The sequence below is a fragment of the Delphinus delphis genome, chromosome 14 (assembly GCF_949987515.2).
Source record: "Delphinus delphis chromosome 14, mDelDel1.2, whole genome shotgun sequence".
Classification (NCBI taxonomy): domain Eukaryota; kingdom Metazoa; phylum Chordata; class Mammalia; order Artiodactyla; family Delphinidae; genus Delphinus; species Delphinus delphis.
The window spans coordinates 18680039-18707614 of record NC_082696.1 but is presented as its reverse complement, the minus strand read 5'-3'; the positions used below and the strand labels follow the sequence as shown (position 1 = coordinate 18707614).

The window sequence follows — 27576 nt, the reverse complement described above, 5'->3', positions numbered from 1 at the left end:
TTCTAAACCTTATGCAGGGCAGCCCTCCATTTTATAAACACGGCAGGAAACGTAAGCCTTCCTATCTTTCTTCTTTTAAATAAAAGTCCTCAATACTGTATTTCAGTCCATTCCTAGGATCTGTCTCAGAGTCTCTACCACCGGAACACTTAAAAAGGCTCTTGTGGTTTGCTGAGGAAGTAAAACAAGATCGTTTTGGAGACCTTGTGTCTTCTTCCTCAGACTCACTCGTTCGTTTATACAAAAGCGTTTTCAGTCCTTTGTCGAGTTCAGAGTCATCCGTCCACTCTTTTTACTTCTAAAGTGGGCCGCTGGAGTTTAAAGACAATGATCTCCAGGTGTTAAACTCCCTCATGGCCGAACCAGGGAAGGAGGCTGATTCCCAGGCCCGCGCCTTCCAGGCTGGGGTCGGCCCCCTGGACAACCACCTACCACCCATCCGCGCTCTGCCCCGGGGGCGTTCACCGCCGGCCTCGGAGGCCTGACCTTGAACCGCCTGGGCTCACCGCGGCTCTGGGAACGCTAGCCGTCGGCCCCGGGTTCTCGGCTCCCCCGCGGCCAGCAGGGGGCGGCCGAGCTCAGCGCCGTCCCGAGCAGGGGACGCCCGGGGAGAGGAAGTGCCCCGAGTTCTGGGCCGGCCCGCCGGGAGCGCAGGCAGCAGCGTGCAGAGGCCTCCTCACCCCGGTCTCTCTAGCCACGCCAGCCCCCGGCCCTTCCCCCGCCCCGCGCGGGCTGTGAGCGGCGGCGGGTTCCGGGTCCTGTGACCGGTCAGGCGCTGCGGCAGCGCGGCGGGGAGAGCAGCCGGCCTCGGGGAAGTTTCGACGGCCGGCGGGGGCTCCCAGGGCGTCGCGGGGAGGGCGCGGCCGGGCGGGGGCCCCGGCGCATAGCCCTAGCTTGCCGAGAGCGGCCGGCCGGCTGAGCGAGACCTGGGCGCTCATGGCGGGCGGCGGAGCTGGGGACCCGGGCCGGGGGGCGGCCGCCGCCACGGTGCCCGAGACCCGCGAGCACCTCTTCAAGGTGCTGGTCATCGGCGAACTTGGCGTGGGCAAGACCAGCATCATCAAGCGCTACGTCCACCAGCTCTTCTCCCAGCACTACCGGGCCACCATCGGGGTGGACTTCGCTCTCAAGGTCCTCAACTGGGACAGCAGGACGCTGGTGCGCCTGCAGCTGTGGGACATCGCGGGTAAGTGTGTGGCCCGAGCCGCGGACGCGCGGGGACCCCACGGCGGGCAAGAGGCGCCCGCCGGGTTTCCAGCCGTCGGGAGCTTGGAGCCGCTAGCCTGCTTTCGGTCTCCTTTCTTCTTTCTCTGTCCTCTGCCCGAACTCGCCTGCCCGTGTCAGTTTAGAAGAAAGGTACCAAACTACTTAGAAAGATGGAAAGGGATGTGGTCGGGTGGACTCCAGGGGAATCAGGACAGTGGAACAGGCAGTAGTAGTCGAAGAATTTAAAAGCAGGACAAGGTAAATAAATGCATAAATGAGTAACCCTGGTTAGATGCCTCAGCTCAGTGTGTGGAGAGCTGTCTTATTTTTAAGAGGTGGAGGAGAGGCCCTGTGCTCTGGCGCTCTCACCTGACCAGAGGTGAGAAAGCCATGGGGGCTTTTCCCGAAGTTTTAACTCTGAATCTTTTTTTTTTAAGTTTATTTTTTAAAATTTTTTTAACATCTTTATTGGAGTATAATTGCTTTACAATGGTGTGTTAGTTTCTGCTGTATAACAAAGTGAATCAGCTATACATATACATATGTCCCCATATCTCTTCCCTCTTGCGTCTCCCTCCCACCCTCCCTATCCCACCCCTCTAGGTGGTCACAAAGCACTGAGCTGATCTCCCTGTGCTATGCGGCTGCTTCCCACTAGCTATCTATTTTACGTTTGGTAGTGTATATATGTCCATGCCACTCTCTTACTTTGTCTCAGCTTACCCTTCCCCCTCCCCGTGTCCTCAAGTCCATTCTCTAGTAGGTCTGTGTCTTTATTCCCGTCTTATCCCCAGGTTTAACTCTGAATCTTGACAAGGAAGAGCGAAGGGAGGGGGCTGGCTCCTCTCATTTGCTTTAACGTCTCACAGGTGAGAACTGAGGTTCAGAGTGGTTGAACGACTTACCCAAAGTGATGCTCCTGGTTAGTGACACAACCAAGACTAGAAACCAGGTTCCTTTTCGGAAGGTTTTTCACCACCCACCTTGGGTCTGAGACACTTCCTTGTGAGCGAAACCCCATTCTTCATATAACGTGCTCTCATCCCTGGGGCAGGCCACCCAGGCGAAGATTTGGGAAAGTTTCTCTTGAAAGCTATGTTCCTCTTCCCTCCCTAAACCAGCACCTAGCCCCACGCCTACCTCCCCAACCGCAATATATTATTTCCCTGGCATTTGCTCTCAGTTGTCATTTGGGAGCGTAATATCCCTGCTTGAGGGGTACATACCCTCCTTGCTCTAATGTATGAAAACTTGAACTCTGACTGGTGTGGTGGGTGGGATGTGCACATTGAAAAAGACGTTAACTTTGGGAAAATTTAAATATGGAAGTGGTACCAAGAGTTACCCTGTTCAGTCATCATCCATGTTAAGGTCAGTCTGCATTAGAGCATTCGGATGGGAGCATATGTTCAGGGCTGGAGAGACCGTCCTTCATCCTCCGCTTGCATAACAGAAGCCTGTAGGTGTGGGCACCCAACTGGTAGCAGAGTCAGGGACACAGGTCTGTCTGCTGGGTAGTGCTCTTGTCATCAACAGCTTATTACATACGAGAAGGTATTGAAGAATTATAACTTACATACTCATTTATTTAAGAACAGGCTTCTCTACTTCGGATATGAGAATAAATAGATGTATGTCACCTCAGAGAAAGGGGCATAATCAGCCTTGGGCTCAGCTCTTTGTTGTTATTTTTGTTGGTTACAGAAAACCAAAAGTTCGTTTGAAAAGTCATCTTTTGAAGCCAGAGGCTTCTTTCGAAACACTTCCTGCTTTTTCATAGAGCACTTATGAATAATAGTATTGCTTCTCGGCAAAGTCATGGATTCTAAAGGTTGCCTTACCATGTGATAGTCATTCTGTAGGAATCTTCAGTGTAGCCGTGAATTTCCATGAAGATGATTTTAAATCCCTGCCTCGGAGGATTGTTGACTTTGCCTTATTCTTCATGTAAAATAATGTGGTATTTAGCGATTAAATTATGCTTGGGTCCTACTGCAGGTAAATAAAAGATTTTTACGGTACAGTTGTGTTTTTAAGCTTCGAGGAAAAAAGCTTATATTTGGAGACTTGGGAAAGCAAAAGCATGAGTAGGAGTTTTCTTCCTGGGTATCGTCTCTTTTTTCATCCTTCTTGAAGAGATCTATTTTGCCAGAAAGGGGACATAGTCAGTCTTTACCAGACTCTGGTATATAGAGGCCTAGATGGAATATCCTTGCACGTTTGCCTAAATCCAAAGCTTGAGCTTTTCCAGGAAGGAAAGCAGACCTTTAAGATCTCCAAAAGGGATTCCATCCAGCAAGTACACACCAGCAATTATCAAGATTAGAGGTAAACTTATGAGATAGTTGGAAATTATTAGGCTCATCTTTTAAATAAGGTTTTCAGTGTTAATATGTAAGGAAACTAAGAGCAGAAATATTGTGGCTTTAACTTAAGGTTTAGGGAGCTACATCATTAACTAGGTTTGGTTTGAATATTTGAGCTACTAGTGAATCCTAGCTCATACCATTTGAATTAAGTAGTAATGGTGTAATGAAGGCAAATTGAAGGTCACTCCAAAAAGTTCCCCATGGCTAAACATATTTGCCTTATGTAGTAACAAAGTTGAATCATATTTAATTCTCAAAGGAGGGAAATAGTCCTTGATGGCAAAATAGTAGGTGGAGCTAGCCACTTGATATGACTAACTTGAGGTGTGGTGTTATTACTATGTAGCTTTTTTGCTGTTGCTTTAGAGATGGGAAAGGTGCTAAAGAAATTATGTCAAGTCTCTATACTTGAAAGCTTTGGCAAGTGTGAGAGGCAGGAGTTATCCAAATGTTTTCTGTAAATGTGGCCAGTTTAAGCTAAACTCTTCAAATTGAGAATCGTAGTGACTCTTGGGTACAGGCCTTACAAATCCTTATTACATCAAATGAATGTAGCTTTAAAATATAGATGCAATTTAATATAAGTTTTGTGTTAGGCAATTGCTGTCTTTTACTTCGTATCTGCTTTAAGACTGCTGCTCAATACATACTGAAATAAACTAAAATAGTGAAGTCTTTGATAAGATTTTAAAGAGAGGTTACCTAATGCATACTGAATTAGGATGCAGCATCTGATCTTCCTTTTAACATGTATTATAGATGAATTAGTATTTGGCCCACTACTTATTATAAGCCTATTAGCAACTGTAGAATTTTCCAGGTAGGTTGAATGGCTGGTCTAGGCTAAATCTCTCTTTTTTCTTAAGTTTGTCCATTTAGATCTAATCTAATATAATTCACTCTTCATGTATTCACTGTTTTTGTAGAGGAGGCAGAATTTTATCTCTGTCCTCCTAGAGCTTTCAGCTGGGCCTGAGAATTAATGTAAGACAGATTAATAGCAGAAATTTATTTAATGTAAGCTTTACATGACACAGGAGCCTTTATAAGGAAAGGAACACCCCAAAAAGTTCAACCTAGTATAAATGCTTTTATACTAGGTTGAACAAAGAGAGGCAATTGTAGAAAAATAACCAAACTCTATGGGAGGCTAAAGGAAGATAAGAGTTATTTTAACAAGATCTGTTTCTATAGAATTCTCTCAGCTTGACTCCCCATCTCTGGTGATGAGAATGTTTTCTTCCTTCTGGTATAGGGAGGACATCATTCACATGGGAGTTTTATCTCCCCATTTAAGGAAGAAGAAGGGGAGATTAGAGCACCCTTCGTGCACTTGCTGTTTTTCAAGTGCCTTTAGTTCAAATAATTCTTATGCCAAAGTGGCATTTTGGGGGGTGGGCTATTCTGCCACCCTTCACTTTTAAGGATCAAAATTTCTTTATAAATATCTGAGTAATACACCTTTGGGCCAATGAACAAATCAGGGACAACGTATTCTGAATTCATGTAAATATTGTTTACCAAAGCGTAAAATGCATGCTTGGGAGACGTTATAAATTATATAAACCATAGTTAGATTCACTTCTGTTTTTTGATTCACATCTGAAAATAGAATGTTGATCGTGTCTTTCTTGTTCTCTCTTGCATATCGCCAATTACTATATCTAGTGATCTCTTCTTGTCTTCTTTGATAACCCTCCAACTCTTCATGAGCAAGAGTCTGGAATATTATCTCTGATGCTTTCTTGACCTTCAGAGTATCTGTCAGTCAGGGAGTATTAATATTCAATTTTTTTTTTCTAAATACGAAGAAGTGGTACTTTGAGGAATTAGTCTCTGTTATTTGTAGTCTCTGTCTTAGTACTACAGTAACTGTCTTAGGGCTTATTGGGGGCCGATTGCTTAATGACTCATTTAAAGGAATTAAAGAAAATCTTTATTACATCTGACCCGTACAATCTTGCCATCTTCAGCCTTATTCTGGCTCAATTTCTGTGCTGAATTACAAGCAAAGCCTACTGTCCCATTTTACATCTTCAAATCTTCCTCAGTTCGTGAGTCCTGACACAACTTTGGGTGCCCCAGTATGGACTGTGCTTTCACAATTGCCCAGGCAGCAGGAGTTTCAACATAACAACATATTTGTGTTATCGCACATGAAAATTCCCCTGATAATGATATGCCTGTTGCCTTTCCTCCTTTTGAGTATGTTACCATTCTTAGTTGCCTCAATTAGTCCAAGTATGCTAAAAGGTGCTGAGGTTAGAGGTAGAGACAGCCAAGTGCTGATAAGAAGTACTTGGCTCCCAGCCATTTGCCTAATCATTCTATTGTTTGAGCTGGATTATAGGCTTTCAGAGACACCATGGTGTAAATGCAGGGAGGTTTGGTAAATTGACCAAGAAAACACAGGTAATCCACGGCACAGCACCGTACAGAGACAGGACTCATGTCTCTGTCAAATAGCACAGTGGATTTTTGGTTCACTGGATTCAAAACAGTAGCATTAACTGTTCTCTAAATTTGCAAATGTTCTGGTCATCCCTATTTTAGAGCATATGACTCATATTTGAATAATTACCATCTCTTTATGTCATCAACCCAGAATTTCCAGTTCTTATACTTAATTATGAAGCATACTGCTTCCAAAGCAGACACTTTTTGATTGGCTGCATCACTTTTTTTTGTACATTTTGAAAGACTGTTTCCAAACTGTGGACTTCTCTGAAGTTAACAAAGCTCTTTTATTGGTATATGGTTGCAGAGCACACCCTGGAAAAGCAAGGTAACAATTACAGATATTTGTCAGGTCTACTCTGATCTCATGGATTGAGCCTGAATGCCATGCGTTATTCCAGGGCTGCAATGTTATTTTCAGATATATTTTAGGAGAAATTTGATCCATCATGTATATGTTATCCTGACCTTCCAACTTTCTTAAGCTTTTGATATATAAATTTTAATGATTTTTATTCCCTTTAAAATTGTACTCAAGATTTTGTTTTTATCAAAATAAAAAAGTGTGATGAGACCAACACATCAGGAGACAATTGCCATTGAAAGAAATAGTTTGTTACTCATAGTTTCCAAGAGGAGGGACCATGCCACACTATGCAGGACCGTGTAGGGAAGCACCAGCGTTATTCAGGAGGCAGAAGGAGCTCGGAGAAAGCAAAGCAAGGGCTGGAACCTTTACTGTGGTTTTTGCAGGAAGGAAAGGACAAGGCAGTGTAGGCAGGCTGAGCAAGCTTAGGATTGGATAGTTTGAGAGACTGAGTTTGTTCTGGGCTATAGGGATGGTCCCTAGTTGTCTAGTACCTGGTTGTGGGGTGATTCAGGGCAGGAGGATAATGTCCTGGACTGCAGGAGCCTGGAAAAAGAAAGCAGGTAGAGGATAAGGACTCAGGATTGGTTGGTTTGCATATCGAAGACATGCTCTCAGCAAGTTGTTTGCTCTCTCTAAGAACTAGCTAACCCTAAGAGGGGCAGTCCCTCCGCTGGTCCGCAAGGCCCCAAGATGTCAAAGCATCCTAAAATGTAGAAAATAAAAAACCTGATTAATACATATTTCTAAGCACTTATTAAAATAGATTGAGAGATGAGAGAAAGTATTCTTCCAAAGAAGAAAACTTTGAAGGCCTTTGACTTGGAGGCCAAGAATAGCGTGTCCTCAAAATAGTGAGGATTTCACATTTAATCAACACTTAAGTAATAGAGAGTGGGCTAAGTTGACAAGTTTAAGTTGTATTATGGTTGTAGAGATCTTCTCTTGGACAGTGAAAAAAGTGCTGACATATGTGGGGAGATTTCTGAAGGGTGAGACAAAAGATCAAGAAAAAGTTGCTTTAGAATTCTACTCAATTATATTTTCAAAAGAGCGTTTTGCACTTTTTGCAGTCGATGCTAGAAACATATGATTTCTTCACTCTTATTCTGAGAGAGACAAACCACATAAAAATAAATGGATGGCAGGGCTTTAGTTTAAGCCTCTCTGTTGGTCTTTCTCATTGACAGATGGTCTTACATTCTCTTCTTCCCCATTCTTTTCACTCACTTCTACCCAGATATTTTCCTTAAGCATCTCCCGTAGTGATTTTTGATTGCTTTGAAGTTAAGCTAAATATATTGGGGTTTTTAGTGTGATTATATGGGACCTCCTCCGTCAGACTCATCTGAGGTGCTTAAAATGCAGATTCCCTAGCATCAGCTGTAAGCAGAATTGCCTTCGTCTGTCAAACATCCCCAAACATCATGGTTTAACAAGAGAGAAGTCTCTCACCTACTAAGTCTGTAGTTGAGCAGTCCATGGCTGGTGAACAGAACCATTCATTCTTCCTGGACCAAAGCTGACATTTCACCACTCAGCTATTCCCTGGCCATATTCGTTGTCTTTGTGGTCCAGTCAAACGCACATGCCTTGCTGCAAGGGCAGCTAGAAAACCAGGGCTTTTTCTGTTTGTTTTTAAATTGGACACATTGCTTTCCCAAATAAAATTCTGTGAAGGGATATTGGAGAGGCAACTAGCAATCCTCCATGCTTACCACATCAGAATTCCTAGAGGTAGGGCCTGGAAATGTGTAATTTGCCAAGCACCATGGGTAGTCTGATTTATACCGAAGTTGAGAACAGTTGTTCTGTCTTGGCTCTGCTGCATGCTGCCAACAGACTTACCCTCCCACTGCGCTCCACGGAGCAAGCCTGCTGTTCCCCGGGCTCCTTCACACTCACCTTCCCTGACCCTTAAGTTCCTGTCTGTTTCATATCACCTGCTCCTTATCTGTGTGGCTCTCAAGAGGTGATGTAAGGAGACAAGAGAAATTACAGGACAGAGGTGGTACATGTCTTGCTCTCATTTAATGCTTAAGAAAGGAAAAAGCCAATACCTCAAACTTCTAAAACTATTATGACTTTGGACACAAACCAAAAAGATATTTTGATTTTTTTTCCTTCCTTTAAATTGATTAAAGTCAGGTGTTATTTTCATAGTCACCACAGAAGATGTAACTAGTTGAATAAAAACAGACCTTACACTGTGACCTAAATACCACAGAAGGCTGCTCATTTCAAATTAGCAAAAAGAAAAATCCAGACTCTGAACTGGCATGTATTTGGGAATAGGTAATTTTGAAGACTACTTAGTGATACTGCTACCATCTCAAAAGGAGTTTGTGTTCCTTTTAGTTTAGTATTTAAAAATGTTTTCTTTATTCAGTTTTGTTACTCTTTTGCTTGACAGAATGTGGTATGAGCAAAAATGGTGCTTTGTACATGATTTAAATGGCAGCTTTGCCTCTTCCCCTGTAAAGCTTATTTTTCCAAGTGGAAATATATTTCCAAACGTAAGGATAGAATCCCAGAGTTAGGAAATTTTGGTATTTGACCCTCTCACATAATAACAGTTAACATTTATTAAAAGCTGTTTTATAGTCACTGTCATTCGGTTTACTTTTATTCTCATTGATACTTATGATAATCTGGAGAAATGAGAATGATTCTCAGTTTACAGTTGAGTAAACTGAGACTCAGGAAGATTAAGGGCTTTTTCTGAGGTCTGTACACCTGTAACTTGCAGAGTTAGGGCATGGATCCAGATATTTTTCGTTCCAAAGGTTTCATGGTCATGTTATATTATCTCCCTCTCATCTACACATGATAAAAAGGAAAACCAGACAAATGAATGGAATTGTGTAAAATCATGTGACTCCCTTTACCTTCTTCGTGGTACAATATTAAAATATGAAATTCAGTACATATCAAATCCAAACTCATATGGTGCTAATTTGATGCATTAGCTTTTAGACTTGTTCTATCTGTGGAGAATACAGCCACTTGTTGTATGGAAAATTGCATAAGCCAGTGGGGGGGAAATGGGCAACTAGCAATATGGTCTCTTTTTAGTTACATTGTTTCATTGGTCAGTATTATGGTAGTTCTTTAATGTAAGAAAGTGTTTTTTTTCCTAACAATACCTATAGTTTTAGCATGTTAACTATTTAAGTGTAATGCTGGGGCACGTTTATAAGGGCTTTATAAAGTAGTAGTATAATGAGTCATTAACTAGGTGCCCTAAAAAATAACAAAAACCTGTGTGACTACAAATTGTAACCTCTTACATATAAAACCCGAGACCCATTATGACATCACATTATTACCTGTATCAAGCTGTAAACATTTTTAGTGGATAGATAATTATCCTTCTAGAACCAATGACTGGACTTAAATTAAATTTTGACTGGGTCTTGATCTATTACCCACCACCCACACAAGCTTGTTAGAAGCGCTTCATCTCTGAAATGCACACTGAATTTTAAGGAGTTGTTTTTAAAGGACTTTATATGCACTGACTAGAAACTATGCATTTTCTCCCAATCACCTTGAGCAAGAATATGTAGCTCAATAATTCTTAGTGGGTGGGAAAACATAAGCATTTGTACTTGAAAAGCTAAGCACTAATTGTCCTGTTGCTCAGATTTATTTTTCATTGTGTAATTTATATTTTGAGTTTCAAATAACATTAAGAGACATTTAGATTATTTATCAAATGGGGGCATGAACATAAAATATTGAGACAAACGTTTAAAAAAATAAAACCAGGGATTAAAATCATAAGAGAAAGCATCTCTGGCATGTGTTTCTGATAGTTCAAAACACAGTACTTTCCTTTTCAAATCAGAGAGGAAATATTTCCCTTTTGAAAATTTGCATGCGCTATAAAGAGATAAGGTACACTGTTTTGTGGGTTTTTTTCCCTTGATTGGAATATGTATTCCTGGAAATGTATTAAATTATCTCAACTCCTTTTCAAAGCCATTAGTGTTGGATACTCCAAATACTAGATAAGCATTTTAATCCTTTTGCCAGCATATATACCTTACAGGTCATCCATTTCAGTATGTACAAAGTCGTGCATTTTTAAATGTCTTCGAGCCTAGATGACTAGCACTGTGCTCTTTTTTTCCCTTTCTCATTGCCAAGATATCTAGCTATAATCAGGGTTCCTTCTTCTAGAGAAGGAAGTAACACATCCTTTTAAAGGATAACGCATTTCAGAGCCATTTGGAATATTCAGGCAATGTGTCCACAGCAGTATGGATGAAAAACCCTGTCCCTAGAATCAGCATAACTAATGCAGTCAGCAGTGGGGCACTTCCTTATCTGCTGTGGTAAAGCACTAGGGGACATAGAGCAAGGCTGTAACTTTTGTAGCAGGGCTGTGCTGTCCTTAAGGAAGGTCACTCCCAGGCTTATCGTACCTTGAATCTATTTGGAAACACAGGGCCATGTGGAGCAATATATACTCCAGAAAATACTTGGGTAACAGATCAGACAGTACACTTGATAACAAGTCAACCTAAGAAATTTGAGTAATGTCATCTCCCTGGGATTTTATTTTCTCATCTATAAAATAAGAGAGGTTGGACTAGATGATCTGGAGTGTCATCGTCCAGTTACAATATTGTCCGTTACAGTGTTTTGTCGGGAAAGCGTAACCCGTTCCTGTAAGAGAAGATTACAGCTCTGGTCACAGAAGGTGGTGTTGCTTAGCATTCTCCCCACCCTGTCTGAACTACTTCTGCAGACCTAGTGAGAGGGAGGTCTCCCACGTTCTGCTGAGTTTCCATATTGCTATACGCTTTAACTCTATACACACACGCCATGAAACAAGACACGTACAGCTGTCTGTACATTTAATAACTCTAGACTTTCCCTTCTACCCAGTCCGCTCCCGTCACAGGGCACAATCCAGGAGCATTCAGCATGGCAGAAATCTCCTGCTTTTATATATGTATTTCCGGAAAGTAGAATCCTAGAATAATAAAGATTTCTCAGGCTAAACTTAAAATGGTTGATTGGCTGCCCCCTCAGAGTATTTTTTTATTTTCTTTTCTAAAATTAGAAAAAAAAATCTAAGAGTCTATGGAATTCTAATGCAATTCTAGTTTGGATGTGAAAGTCTTTCCCATTAGTTTGATCCTTAGCTCTTCTTTGAACCTAGGAAGGGCTGACTTCTGATGTGCTGTGAAAGGGGAAGTAGGAGAATTCACGTTTCTCCTGGGGATGACTCAGAGCTACTGGGAAACTGCCTCGAGCAGTTAACATGGCTTTGACTAGGCTGGCCACCCCCATGGGCGTGCAACCTGAAAGTCACAGCATGGAAATAAAGTTTATGAAGATACTGTATTTCCATGATGAGTTAGCATTTGAATGGCATTTCTTGATAATGTATCTTTCAAGAAAGACTCACTTACCTCAATGAATAACATCCCCTTGTTTGATACCATAATATGCTCTTTGTATCCCTGATTATACCCAACACATCATGGTATCATTTTGTCTGTTTCCTCAAATAGACTGTGAGATCCTGAAGGTCATATTCACTGTTTCATTATTTTCATCAGTGTCTAGCACAGTGCCTGGTACGTAGGAGGAACCTAATACATATTTTTTAGTTGAGATCAGATCTAGATAGAAGAGAGAAAAATATATTTGGGAGTTGTACCAGCCAAGATAGACTAGGTTATGTTGGGGGGTCAACAACATTAAAATGATGATTTCTCGTGCTTTTTACTTGTCCACAGTGGGGAACAGAGGTGGGAGGGGTGGTGAGGAACGTGAGGAGGATTTTTCATTGGAGCCACTTGAAGACCCAGGCTAACAGAGGCCCTACCATCTCAAAATTGGGGTTCAGCCTTGCTGCTGCAGGACAAGTGATTCTGCTGGAAAGGAACACTTCTGTTCACATTTCATCGGCCAGGATTAGCCCACGGACACAACTGATTTAGTGGGGGCAGAAGAGTGTGCTCCTCCGTGTGTTTAGAGTGGAGGAGGATGGAATATTCATGAACAGCAGTTTTGTTTTCCACTGGAATCCTTTGTTTTAGACAATAATACAGGAATAGCTAAAATTACCCAAAGATACAGGATGCAACTCATACTCTAGTAGCAAAGTTTACTTTGCTTCCCAGTTTAACAACTGAAAGAGCTTAGCAAATCTGTGCATTTAAACCTTTAAAACAGCATAGTTAAATCTAGGTTTCACCTTGTTAGGTTTCTGGAGAAAAACCTTTAATTTTATGTTAAGATTATTATTTTAAATGAATTCATCTTATCTTCTCCACTCCCTACTTAATTTTTTACTTGTTTTTACCAGTTCGAGAATATTTCGGAAGCATTAATGGATTACTGTTGAATTTTAAAAAAGAGATTATGAACTCAGTAGAATAGGAAATATATTTTATTATTCTTTTGGAGAATAAGCTAAGTGCATGGACTTGGCCTTGTGATGCTAGGTCATGATCCCCATTGCTTTCTAGATTTGGTGATTGCAGAATCTTTAGAAAATCATTTTAGCATTAAATTTATAATATAGAAACCTAAAACATCAGAAGTGAGAGCTGGGTGGGACTTTGATGACCCCTAAAGATCTCTAAAGACAATTGGCTGATTTAGGCAGAGAAAGTTATTTCCTGGGGTAACTTGACTGTTGGGTGCTTGCTATTCGATTCTCTAGTACAGTTGTGCTTTCCTCAAGTTCATTTTCCTCTGCAAGCTGTTTTCACCACTACAAGGCACAACACATAACTAGCTAATAGTTTAAGGCTTTGCTGTGTGTAATCAGCACGATTTACAAAAGGATACTCAGGCTTTCATCGTGCAATACATTTATTGAGCACTTAATGATAATTCTTAGCTAATAGTTATTCAGTGTTTACTATGACGTGGCTTTTTACACTCTGAACTTGAAGTATAACCTACATGCAGATACCTTAAGTGTATACCTTCATGAATTTTTATATACCACTTCCAGTTCAAGGTATAGACTGTTCCTAACCCCCTAGAACAGAAATCATTAAATTTTTTCTGTAAACTTCCTGATAGCAATTGTTCTAGGTTTTGTGAGCCATTTAGTCTCTGTTGCAACTATGCAACTCTGCCATTATAGAGTGAAAACAGGCATATAATACATGAACGGATGAGGATGGCTATTCTCTAGAATTTTATTTAGCTGGATTTGGCATGAGCTATAGTTTGCCTAAATATATCCAGGCAGGCATTTTACATTTAACCCTTCCTGTAACCATATGAGGTAGGTATTATTTTTTATAACTTTATTGTTGTATAGTTAACATACAATACACTGTACAATTTTATAAGTTTTGACATATGTATACCCTTTTGAAACATCACTGTAATCAAGATTGCAAATATTTTCATCACCTGAAAGCTATTTGCTCTAATAGGCCTTTTGTAATCCATCCTCCTGCCTTGCCCAAGGCAATCATTGATCTGCTTTCTCTTACTGCATCACTATAGTTTCTGATTTTTTAGAATTTGATATAAAGGGACTGATAGTATTAGCTATTCTCTCCTTGGTCTGGCTTTTTTGACTCAGCATAATTGTTTTGAGATTCATCCATGCTGTTACTTGTATCCATAGTTCCTTTCCTTTCTATTGTTGAGTTGTATTCCATTGTATGGATATACCATAGTCTATTCATTAGCATGTAAATAGACATTTGGGTTGCTTCCAGTTTGGGGCTATTAAAAATACAGCTGCTGTGAGCATTCATGAACGTGCCTTTTTATAGACGTGTGTTTTCATTTTGTTTGCGAATACCTGGGAATGGAATGGGTTTGTTGTATGGTAGGTATATGTTTACATTTTTAAGAAAGTATCAAATTGTTTCCCAACGTGGTTGTACTATTTTAAAGTATTAGTCTTACCAGCAGTATATGAGAGCTCCAGTTGTTCCACATCTTCACCAACACTTGGTATAGTCAGACTTTTTAATTATAGCCATTGTTGTGGGAATAAAGGATCAGCTCATTGTGGTTTAAATTTGCGTTTCCCCAATGGTTAATAATTTTGAGCATAATTTCTTATGCTTATTTATCATCATATAAATTCTTCAGTAAACTGTTCCAATCTTTTGCTTACTTTATTAAATTTTTTTAATCTTACTTTGGAGTTTTGAGAGCTCTTTATATTCTGAGTACAAATTTTTTTAATCAGATATAGGATCTGTATTTTTTTTTTCTCCCAGTTTGTGCCTTTACTTTTCATTTGCTTAACAGTGTAATTGGCACTGTTTTGATTTGTCACATATGGTGATGTTAGAAAGCACACCCTCTGCTGCTGAGGGAGCTTCGAATCCTGGCTCTGAAACCTAAGGAAATGGATATTCTAAGCCACAAGGTCCTCCTCAAAAATGCCTTACCACATACATTTCTGGTTTTCTTATGTTTTAATAAGAAAGTTAATATGAATACAGACTTGAATATGCTTTAACATGGTTGGTAAAAAGAAATATTTGAAGGGATTTATAGGTGATTCTATGAACAAAACAAAAACAAAAGCCACTAGAGCTTAATAGCTCTTTATAACTTCTGGATTTCTGTACGTTTACTAGTTTGGCACCCCACCCTCTATTCTAAATTAAAGGGGAAAACCGTAAGATAGTGGGTTTGCATGTCTGCCTTCTTAGAGGAGAGCAGTCTTGCATTTTGAATCGAAAGCGGGTTTGGCTGGAGATGTGAAGGAAAGAGGAGTTAAGAACATGAGTTCCTTTATCTCATGTTCAGTCCTAATCTTTTTGCCTAGCATTTTACCCACCACACTTATCTCCTTCCTGCAAGTCTTATTTTCTTCTATTCTTGTCTCTTCCCTCCACTCCCAACTTTCTTTTTTCCTTTAGTACCTCTCTTCTCTTAGACCAAGAAGAGTGGAGGGGGAAATGATGGACTCTGTAGCTTTACGAACTGTCATCTCGGTGTTTATGGAGAATGTGGGGTACATGCACAGAACATAAAACTGGGTAACTGTGTACTCGGACCACATGATCAGCCGCTTCTGCTTTGTGGTTCGTGGTTCTGTGTGTATGTCCTCAATCCTACCAGTTTATGGTGCTATGGAATGACAGATATGTGTTTATAGCATTATTCTTAGGGTCAAAAGGATTATAACTAAATATCGCCTCTGTCCGAAGTATAAGTTTTTAATCTCTTATTATACTTATTTCTAGGACAGGAACGGTTTGGCAACATGACCCGAGTATATTACAAAGAAGCTGTTGGTGCTTTCGTTGTCTTTGATATATCGAGAGGTTCCACGTTTGAAGCCGTTTTAAAATGGAAAAGTGATCTGGATAGTAAAGTCCATCTTCCAAACGGCAACCCTATTCCTGCTGTCCTCTTAGCTAACAAATGTGACCAGAAAAAAGACAGTGGCCAGAATACTCCCGAGATGGACCAGTTTTGCAAAGAACATGGCTTCACTGGATGGTTTGAAACCTCTGCAAAGGTGAGGTCTGCTGTGCGTTTGTTATCTGCTCTGCTGTGCGTTTGTTATCTGCTCTGCTGTTAATTCGTAAATCTGACCTGTAACTTGCAAGTATTTAGATGGATTTACCTGAGTGGTTTTTGGAAACCTAGTAAAAGGTGCAGCGTAGCATGGATATGTTATAGCTTCTTTCACTCAGCAGCAGGAATGCTTTCAGAATTGGCTAGTGGAGAGGTGAACAGAAGGGCAGATTTTACATTAAAATAAAAATGACTATTATTAGAGCAAAGAACAAATGACATTTTCTATGAGTTTGAGTCCTTAAATGTACTTTTCATGTACCTGGAATTTGTGGGGTATGAGGTATATTGTCAAGCACAACTATTTTTGAGTTTTATAGAAGGCTTAGTAAAACTTAGGGACATAGTTGTTCCTAGTGAAGATGTAAGTCATGTGCAGGACTAACAGACATTGAAAAGGTCAGAGAGAAGATGTATTCAGATGATGTTTGAAGAGTTTTAGATCAAATGTGTAGGAAAATTTGAACAAGAGGAAATTATCAACATTTGTGACATACTTCTTCATGAATAGTAGAGTGAGAATTTTTTCTTTCAGCCATTATGGGAAGCTGGATAAAATGTTTTTTGAAGAAAAACAAAAACACGTTGGCTGTTGAAAATCTTAACAGTCTAAATATACACGAAAGCAAAGGTGACAATACCAAGCACAAAATATTGTGCTGGAGCGGGCTTATGTGCACTGGAAGTTTCACTTTAGAGGTCCAATAACAATCAGACACGAGAGGGTGATGAATTATTAGCAAAATTCTGTGATGGCAAACTCAAAACCATGAATTTGATATAATCTTAACACAGTTCCAGCTTTTAGTATGCCTTCTGTGAATTTCTTGTATATATCAAAAAACGTGCATTGTTTTTTCAAATGACCTACTTACTTATTACCAGGTTACTTTTAGCTTTACCAGAAACCCATCCTAAAAGTGGAAGATTATTTGCTGCCACTGGTGATCAGAATAATGAAAGCAAAGCTATGGGAGACTACACAAAAAGTGCTCTGAAAATATTGTGATGGTGGGGTCATTGGAAAAAATAGTGTCTGCTGAAGACAGAAGTGTTTACTCCTAAGCTAAAGGCTATTTGTTTAAACAAATATATTCTAGTATCTTAAAATTTAGTTTCATAAATAAAAAGTAGTAGTGGAAGAGAGATGAAGACCAGAGTTGCTGCATGAGCACTTAGCCAAACAGGAAGGAAGAGATTGCAGAAGGCAAGGCTTTTTATAGAGACACTTGTTTTGGAAGCCATGCCCTCTGTCTGCTCTCTGCACCTGTGGGGATTTGCTTTACTTCCCAGCTTTGTTAGAAAAAAATTAGTGGTATGTGTAAGTGTTTATTAGAGCGTGAGATTTGGTGGAGAAGATGAATATATTACAGATAAAATTTCCTCTTCTGGTTTTATTTGAATTAATCATTCAGGTAATAAATCTAAATTTCTCCCCAGAGTCTAGAAGGAAGATTCATAAACAATAGTATCATGTGGCCTGTCACCTGAGACTGTATAAGTCATCAGCTTCATGATATCTATGGACAGGGTTACATGTGGAGGTGAAAAGAAAAACATTCATATGTTCTGTGCTTTCCTACGAATATATTAGAACCAGCTACTGCAAAATTTCCTTAGTGGTAAACCAGGAGTATTTCAAGAGAGTAACAGTAATATAAAATTTTTGTTAAAAATTTTAGTCAAGGCTTAAAGTACTGCCCAAGTGTCACTAATACCTATACTTCTGAGCTGGCCAGCAGCTAACTTCAAATCTGATTTCTGCTAGAATACCAGTGATCTGAATTCTGATACAAACACAGCCAAAAGGCAAGTTTGAATTCATGAGCTTCATCTTTTCACCTTTATGGAAAATAATGGATTTCCAATATGAGAATGTGTGACTAATTACAATGTGGGACTTTCTGTTCCTCATCAATAACCATTAAATGCAGTAAGAGAAGATTATAATTATTTGGTATAATGGGGATGGTGGGGACTGAGGGACATTTGGGCATTTAAAGATCAATACTTTAATTAAAGTTAATGCTTATCTTGGGAGTGGAGGTAAAAAAAAGTTTGTGTTGGTGCTAGAAAAGATACCTGAATAAATAGCAGAGGTCTTGCAGAGTTCTCACTGTCTGAGAAATAAGGGAGAAGGCTAGAATGAACCTCGTGGTATCGGATTGGAATTGGAAAAGTCCATATATATGTATATATATACACACACACATATGTAAATTCTGTATTGTGTATATGTGTGTGCATACACACACATGTACACATACGCATATGTGTAAACAGCTAAACACAGAAGCAGATACCAATATGTGTATGGATACATACATATTTACTAGGTGTGTCTGCTGAAGAGGATTAGAAGCAATGACAGCACAGAACCAGTGAGCTTTGCAAGTCCTTAGAATTTGGTTTTTAAATACTGTTATCCAATAAAAAGGACTGAGTCTCCCTGGAGAAATGACTGATTTCAGGACTATTAGGACAAGGACAGTAAAGATGTGCCTGAGATATTTTGTCGTGCCGGAAGCTAAGGAAACGCTCACCAAGTGACGGAGATGCGTCAAAAAGACCCAGGAGCCTGCTTATAGGAGCTCCAAAACCTAAGACAATTGGAGCAACAAAATAAATAATTATTGTAATGGACTTAATACACAGAATAAAATAATAATCCATGATATGAAAAAAACAAATGAATAAATGGGAGAGAAGAGAAAGCTCTTCCTAACAGTAGAATTCCAAATCATAAATGGAGAAGGAATGATGGAAATAGACAGTCACCATTAAACACAACAGTAATAATTGTTCTAGGGAAAAATTAATTGATACCAAAATGAGTAAGGAAAGGTATGGTGAAAAACAGGATATTTACATATTTGTACTGAGGACAAAGTGAAAAATAGTAGCTCTTCAGTGGAGAAGCCTGGCAGACATGACTTCAAGCAAGTATGCCTCCTCATACACTGAAGAGGGCACATCATGTATGTCTTATTCCTGCCAACAATGTGTGACTTGAATTTAATGATAAGGAAACATCAGACAGATCCAAACTGAGGGATAGTCTCTGGCCAGGACTCTCCAAGAGTGTCAAGGTCATGAAAGGCAAGGAGACTGAGGACCTGTTCCAGATTCAAGGAGACCAAGGGGACAGATCGCGAAATACAGCTGCTCACCTGCATCAGAAACAGGACAGTGAGACAGCTGATGAAATTCGAACAAGGTTGATAGAGTAATGCTGGCACAGTACTGTCATCTAATTTCTTGATTTTGATATACTCTGGTCACCTAAGATGTTAATGTCTGAGGAATATGGGTGAAGAATATATAGGAATTTTTACTACTTTTACAACGTTTCTGTAAATCTGAAATTATTTTAAAAGGAAAAGTTAAATACTTTTAAAAAGAAGCACAGTTTTTGCTATATGTCACATATCATATATTGAATGACAGCTTATGAATCAGTCACACAAATGTTGTGATAGCTGGTGATTCCTTAGAGCATCCTTAACGGGCATCACACCCACAACATTGTTTTTATCTCTGTGCTTTCACTTATGTGGCTGGCAACTTGCAGCAGGATGAAGACTCATTTACCTTGGAGATAGTTCATTGGACCTCAGTGGCAAAAGTTTAAAACATTAAAAAACAGAACATAAGGGCTTCCCTGGTGGCGCAGTGGTTGAGAGTCCGCCTGCCGATGCAGGGGACACGGGTTCGTGCCCCGGTCCGGGAAGATCCCACATGTCGTGTAGCGGCTAGGCCCGTGAGCCATGGCCGCTGAGCCTGCGCGTCCGGAGCCTGTGCTCCGCAACGGGAGAGGCCACAGCAGTGAGAGGCCCGCGTACCACACACACACACACACACAAACAGAACATCAGAAAGAGTGTGATCCTTTGGAAAAAGAAGAGTGTCTCAGTCACATTACTCAGTAACATTGAACTCTTAGCAAACACTTCAGTATTGGAGCAGGAGATGGAGCTGGCGTACTTATAATGCCCCCTCTGACCAACTTTCCTAGTTCCTGGTAATACTCTAATGCTTTCCTCTAAGAATATTGATCGTGAGAATTGATCCTGGTTGTTTCTGCACTACAGGATAACATAAACATAGATGAAGCATCCCGGTTCCTAGTGGAGAACATTCTTGCCAACCACCAAAGCTTCCCTAATGAAGAAAACGACGGCAGAATTAAACTGGATGAGGAGACCGTGAAAAAAGAGAACAAATCCCAGTGTTGCTGACTCAGCGTCTGCTTCTCTCCTGCGGATGCTCGGTTGGAAGCAAATTCCTGAGACGGGATCATGGATGGTGGATATGCTGCTCTGTGAATCTTCAGGGCTGTGCCTTAAAATAACAAGGATGGCACCCCTGGGAGCCTGTGATGAAAGGGGACACTGGTGAAGGAGTCCCGCCAGTGGCTCTGCCCCTTCACTTGTGAACACTTAGGCTTCTGTTGTTGTTGCCATCATATTCAGGATAATGTTTATGTTCTTTTTAACATCTTTTAAAATGACAGTTCTTCAGGATTTGTTAAGACTTGGAAGTTGTGGCTTTCAGTGTGAACACTGGGCTGGTAATAAACTTTCCCTGCCGCCTCACTGTAGTTTCATGCGTCTGTACTTTTGTCTCCTGTATCCTATCCTCAAGTTCGAGGGAGGCTTTTAGACCCTTTTAGCCACAGAAAGCTGGAAGTTTCTGTTTAGCAATTTATTTTTCTAGTCAAAACTTTGGTACTTCATGTAAAATTCTTATCCTTAAATATTGTGATTTAACTAGTCCTGGCTAGTGTGACGTGGTTATTCCCCTTAAATACATTAAAATCCCCTTCCTAATGACTCAGGAAGCACTCACACCACAGTGGTACTCTGATCTGGTTGGTACCAGTTGGAAACAATATAAATGAACATCTCTTCTTTTCTCTCCCTAGTCCCTTCTCTCCTTTCTTCTTCCTGTGTGTTTGTTTATAACTAAGAGCCTGATAGATATTACTGTTGCAGTTGTAACCAGCCTTTTCAAATCTGTAATAATAATGGTTAAGGAGAGAATTTATTTCAAAACATATACAATTAAATCGAGGTTTCTATAGTAGGCATTGTGAAAGAAATTAGGTCATGTGTGGTTTTATACAAAGTTTTGAACATTTAAAGTATAGTACGTGAGAAACAAAGCAGGCTCACAATATTTGTATTGTCATTTAACCCAATTAAGGAAAAGAATAAATATTTTGACTGCAACTTTTGTTTTGAATTCATGTAGTTCTAGAAAGGTAATATGGGCATACTTTTCTGCCTTAGAAAAATATGTGTCTGTTCACTTTTGCCTTTTATTTTTAAGGGGGTTAATGATATCATGTGAAAGGTCCAACTTATCCCTTTCAAAGGAAATTTAAAAGTATCTGTGACATACCAAAGACAATGCAAAATGAGGTCTTGTACATTAAGTATGAACTTGGATAGGAAACATCTGTACATTTATTGAGCAGGGGAAAAAAAGACTAGAAATCCTATTAAAAAAAAAAAGACTAGCAAATTGCATTTGCTCTCACAGGTGAACTCTGAGAATAAGTAGTAACTATCATGGGCTATAAAATGTAGCTTGCCCTTCTCATGTTAAACCTGAGCCTTGGCTAGGAATCAGATGTGTTTGTGTTTATATATTTAAGTAAATCAACTCTTTAACCTCTTTGGACACGTATTCTCTGTAGAATCAGATTTTCCTGAGGCCAAGGAATAGAAAGCAGACCCTGATTTAAGTAATACTAATTTAATTAATACAACCCTCTTAAGTTTTTAAAAATCATGCATTAAATCTTGCTTTCTAGGAAACATATGTGTCATACTTTAAATTTTTTTCTAGTCTAGGTACAAAGTAGGTACAACTTTTTAACCTTTTTTAAATTCCAGAGTCCAATAGTGTAAGTATTATGAAATATCTGTGCCAAAACCAAAATGTTAGAAATATAAAGCTTATTCTAGGTAGTCATTGAAAGATAGAATGTTCTTTTTTCATACACTGAGTTTTATTTTTTACAGGAAATTCATCATGTTTACATTGATTGAGCAGTGGATTCAGAATCAGTAGTATTGCACTTTCTTTGCCCATCTTTACCATATTTGTTTTCTTCTCTTAGAATAATTTTAAGGATTGACAGCACCTTAAATAATTTTTTTCTATAAACACTCAGGGTTCTGTATGTCAGTGTGAGGTAGTGTATTCTATTTATTATTTCCTACACTTTAGAAGTAAAACTGAGTAACTGTTTTGCTTTACTCCTAAATTTTCACTATAATTTATTTTTGCAACTTGAACATGAAACTTGAAGTGAGGGTGTTGGGGAAGGACAAGTTCTCCTCTACCCTTTCTAGGTTCTTCTGGCTGGACTAAGAATTAAGTTGACATGAAACAGATTAACAGGAGAAAATCAAATTTAATTGCATACATACAGGGCCCCAAAAGAAAAATGAGACCCAAGGACAGGTTGGGCAATTGAGGCTTATCTACCATCTGAGAGAAAGAGAAGGGGGTAGGGGTTTGTGACTTCAAAGGGGAGGAAAGCAATTCACTCGAAGATGGAAAATGTTTGGTAAACAAGTATTTGCTCTGCCATGCAGGGACAGTGGGACACAAAGAGGAATCTGGTCTTCAGGCTCTGCTGAGTGCCCCACCACACCTGGCCCATGTTCTTTGTAGCTATCTCGGGTGCAGAAATAAGCAGCAGGCCCTTTGTCTAAATTCTTTTAGTCAGTTAAGGGGGAGGTAAAAAAGACTTCCTGAGTCTCGAGTTTCTTAAAAATAATCAGCCTAACGTCATCCTCATGCCAAAGAGATATATTTTGGGGGTTGCAAATTTTGCTCCCCTACAAGGGTAAGCTACATAAATGATTAAAGGAAAGAAGAGAATACTTTGATATTCCTTATTCACTTAATTGCTGAATAAAAACTCCTCAGCCTCACTTCACACTTAAATAGTTTTCTGGGAATGGAGCTTAGAAATCTGCTTTAAAAAAAATCTGGTGATGTCCATTTTGAAAACCCTGTGGAGTGGGTAGCAATAGTTAAAGTGTTATTTAGTTTGAAATCTATGTTTTTACATAAATCATGAACATGCTTAAAATAGAGCATTTTCATTTCCATTTATAAATCAGTGTTGTTCAAAAGTCTGAACTCCTTAAACAGTGGACCCACAGAATAAACTCACTTTCGTCCACTGCAGAAAATGGAGACCTAAGGGTTCTGACAGGCTGGACTAACCTACAGGTAGTGAAGCCATTTGGAAAAAGGAAGTCATAATCTCTGTGTCATATCTTTATTACACTGTTCTCCAAAATGATACAATCTGTAAATTAATAAGTGTGAAAACAAGAAATAAAACTACAAAAACTTTAGTATGTATGAAAAAATTTTGATGTTGGGCTAAGAAAATCTTTAAATCCTCAAATGCTTAAAGCCAAAGAGGAAAACATAGATACATTTGGTTATATCAGTATATCTTGTATAGCAAGATGATATAAGTAAAATTATTACAAATTACAGCAAAGAAAATATTTGTAATTCATTCAGTTGGGGGAGGATTAATAAGTCAAATAATAAAAATAAGCACTCTATAAGACAATGAGTAAAAATGAGCAAATAATGTAAAACCAGCACTTACAGAAGAGGCAATTCATGTGTCAAATCTTAGTATCCAGGAAAATTCACCAAAAATGTATGAGTTTGATTATATCTCTGATTTGGATGAACATATAGGAAAATAGATATTCATAATCTGCTGTTAACTAGATCTGTCTTGATAAATACCTCTGAGTTTTCCCTCACGGGTTGCTGTTCACTTTACACTTTTAGTCCACATCTTGCCTAGAAGTGGAACTGCTGTTGATGGGGAAATAGAATTAAGAACACAACCTCCTCCCAACCCAGAAAACCTCCCCACAAAGTTAGACCAGAATGAAAGCACTTATTATTGAATAAGCATGAAACCAGAACGTGATCGTCACAGGCAATATGCTAAGAGATTGTAAAAACAGGAAGAAGTCTTACCCTTTCATATAGCCCAGCAGATCCGACCCGTTCCATGCGTGTTCTCAAGGTACACAATAACTAGTCCTCAGATAAGAGGGCTTATCAGCCCCATTTTTCACACATAGCGAATCTTCAATTCACTTAATAACTGGGGTGACCATTTGCATTAGCTAACTGAGTTTATCCAAAGGAAAAATAAACCTCTTATGTCTTTATGGCAGGAGGAAGTTTTACAAGTTGGCATGAGGCTTCCACCAAAGTTAGGCTTCCCCCTCCCACAGAAACTGGGAGACAGGACCCTGTCTTCCTTGACGATCACATTTCAAAGAGATTGCTCCTAGGCCCTTGAGCAAGCTGATGAGAGACGTTTAGCTTTAAAAATGATTTACATACATTCCAAAGAGACAGAGAAAGAACTTACAAGTTTTCAAGTGTAAATACTCTCAGAAAAAAGGTAGAGCACAGGCAGGGAGAGTCTCTTCCCTTATTTTCCACAGGGAGAATCAAGCCTCTTAATACTTTTAATTTGCATTTGCCCTTAATTTGCATTTGCCCTTACTATCAACTCTGGGTAAACATTTGCTTCTGTGTACAAAGGAGAATATGGAGGAGCTTGTTCACTGCAGCATTGATTGGATAGACATGCAAAAACGTTAATCTGAATGTTTATCTGTAGTGGAAAAATGAAATGGACGATTGAATATCCATTCTAGGAGATACTGTGCAGCAGTATAGCAACAGTTATATAAAAATATGTATTAAGAATTTAAAGACTTTGTACAGCTAAATACCAAGTTCCTGATTATAATTGCCTCAGGGAAAAGCTAGACCTGTGGATATTGGTCAAGGCTGACTTGAGCTGTTTAGATAATGTTTACAGTTTTACGGTACAGTTCATTTTACATTGGTCAGTATGTTCCCTACACTACCACTGAAATGAAGAGGAACATTTCCATTTAAAACGTAATACTTAAAAAAATAAAAGCTGCTTTGAATGATCTTTAATGTTTACTACATTTAATAACATCACTTATAATTTGGCTCTTCTTGGATCTTGCATATATTAGTTTACTTGCTAAGTCAGTTAACTTTCCTAAGATTAATAGCTGGACTTATTCAGCTCAGAGTTTAAAATGTACATCTCCATTCGCATGGGGTGAATTTTTGCTGCTCACTCTTGCCAGTCTTCAAGAATAAACAATTGTGCAATTTAAAGAACAGGATTTATCCACATGTGAAATCATATGAACTACCCATTTCTTTTCCAAAACTGGATTTTGTTTTGAAATTTGAGTATAGAAAACCACTATTCTTTTTATTTCTGATTCTCCAAGTTTTGTGTGTATGGTGGGATGAGGAGGTAGGAATGTAGATGATATAGGTTAGAGTTACATATAAAATACTGCTAGAGGGCTTCCCTGGTGGCGCAGTGGTTGAGAGTCCGCCTGCCGATTCAGGGGACACGGGTTCGTGCCCGGCCCGGGAAGATCCCACATGCCGTGGAGCGGCTAGGCCTGTGAGCCATGGCCGCTGAGCCTGCGCATCCGGAGCCTGTGCTCCGCAACGGGAGAGGCCACAACAGTGAGAGGCCCGTGTACTGCAAAAAAAAAAAAAAAAATACTGCTAGAACTACATACATATTAGTAAATCAATCTATTGCCTCTGAAAAGTCATCTGAATACCATCTGGCATTGTCCTACTAGTCCATTAGCATTTCCCAAATCAAACTAATTATCTTTCAATCTTCTTCCCACTGCCAAACCTGCTCTAGAGGTTGAAGTGTTTATATATTACGAATTTTATGTTCACTCTAAGTTAACATGTGATGCTGTCTTTTAGTAGTATGATTATTTTGTTGATCTTTGTGAACCATGCTAAATTTATACCTGCCATTTCCCTCCCTTTAAGAAAACTTTGCTTTTGAGTATTTAGTATAGCTTTAGTCATACTGTTAAATTGTGATTTGAGAGCCTACAGAACTTTAAAGAAATACAGTAATTGCTTTAAGTGAAGTCATAATAACATGGGTTGAACCTGGCTTCAATTTCAATTCAATGAAATGCTTTGCTGTCTGTGGTTTAGAGATGAAATTCTGAGGATTTCTTTTATTCATTACAAACTGAGATACTCTCCAAATTTTTTTCTCTTATGGAAATTTAGTACTGTAAAGTACTGTAGTACTTTCGAGCCAGTTTGCCTCAGAATGATTATAATAGCTGGGAGTAGAATCTAATTTTTGTAGTATAACACCTTTAAAAATTGAATATATACTCTAGGTATTTTTTGTTGTACTACTTGAGCATATTTCTATTCAATTCTGTTTAACAAGGTGATTAATGATAAATTCATTGCCTGTTGCAATTGATGTGTAATATGTATAATAGTTGTCTCTTCAAAGAAAGGAATTATGATTAAAATAGGAACTGATGACAGGATAGATAAATGAGCCCTTCCTTAAATACATATAAAGCTAAGCATATTATATTCTAAAATAATGGTCACTGTTAACCAAAAATCAACTTATATTCAAAAATTTAAAGACCCATCTCAGTATAAAATGAAGACTGATTGGTAAATCAATGTTAACTTTAAAATATTATGTTCCTATGATTTTACTTTATATATTATAATATTTCAATGTTTTGTCACCATACACTTTAATTTACCTATAAAGGGAACATGAAATGAACACTTCACTCTGTAGCAGACTTTCACGTGACTCAATGAAGGACCCCAAAGAAGAATTTACTTCCTGTAAATTTTAAGATAGTTCTAGGATGAACCAACCTAAGCTGAATCAAGAGTATATGAAACCCACTCCTGTACCCAGCTCTTTAACTCATTGTTATTTAAGACTATCCTGAATTGTGGGTGCCAGACAGAATCTGATGTGATAACTAAGACTTTACTCAAATCAATGGTCATGCGCAGGCATGTGCTACCATTGGAATGTCAGCACCAAAATCCTTACTTACAGTTCAAAGGAGACAACTAAAAGTTTTCTGCTCTCTTTAATTCCCCATGTAATATATTAAATCAACAGGTAAAGAAGGGGAGCGATATTTATTTTCTTCTTAAGGATCTGGACAAGCTTCCAAATGGCTACTTCAAGTAGTGATATTTTTGGAACTGCATATTATGAAAGAGTTTGTCTTTTAACCTTTACTAAATGACATATTTGTAAGTACATTTTTGAAGCCTTCTTGTTCCTTTAAAACCAAGGTTAATGGTGAACTTGAAAGAGAAAATGAAATAGGTCTGTCACATGGAATTACCTACGAGCTTCTGCACCCACTCAGTCTGCTTATATAGAGAAGAAATTTAGCCAAATCCTGCTAGGTCCTTAAATGTAATTTTTCTTTCTGTTCCCAGGCCCCATGTTTTAAATAAAATATCCAATATGCCATAGTTTGTTAACTCTGTTCTAACATTAGTTTTATAAGTCACTTTAAAAAGTTGTAGTTCATTATTTCTAAAGCAGCATTAGTTTACAGGAAATTAATGTTAACTCTTTAAAGAATAAGTCTGAAATAAAAATGAGGCATTATACGTTGAATTCAAAATCATTGTCCTATTTAATAACCATGATCGCTTGCTTCTGAAAAAGCATTTTGATGTATACCA

General features: G+C 39.0%; 1 protein-coding gene across 1 annotated transcript; it reads left to right on the top strand.

Moving 5' to 3' along the window:
* Positions 1-691: 691 nt before the first annotated feature.
* RAB32 (RAB32, member RAS oncogene family) lies at positions 692-21160 on the top strand. Its single transcript, XM_060030497.1, has 3 exons — positions 692-1186; positions 15600-15877; positions 20028-21160. The coding sequence occupies exons 1-3, from the start codon at positions 937-939 to the stop codon at positions 20172-20174; spliced, it is 675 nt and encodes a 224-aa protein (XP_059886480.1). The 5' UTR covers positions 692-936; the 3' UTR covers positions 20175-21160.
* The last annotated feature ends 6416 nt before the right edge of the window (positions 21161-27576 follow it).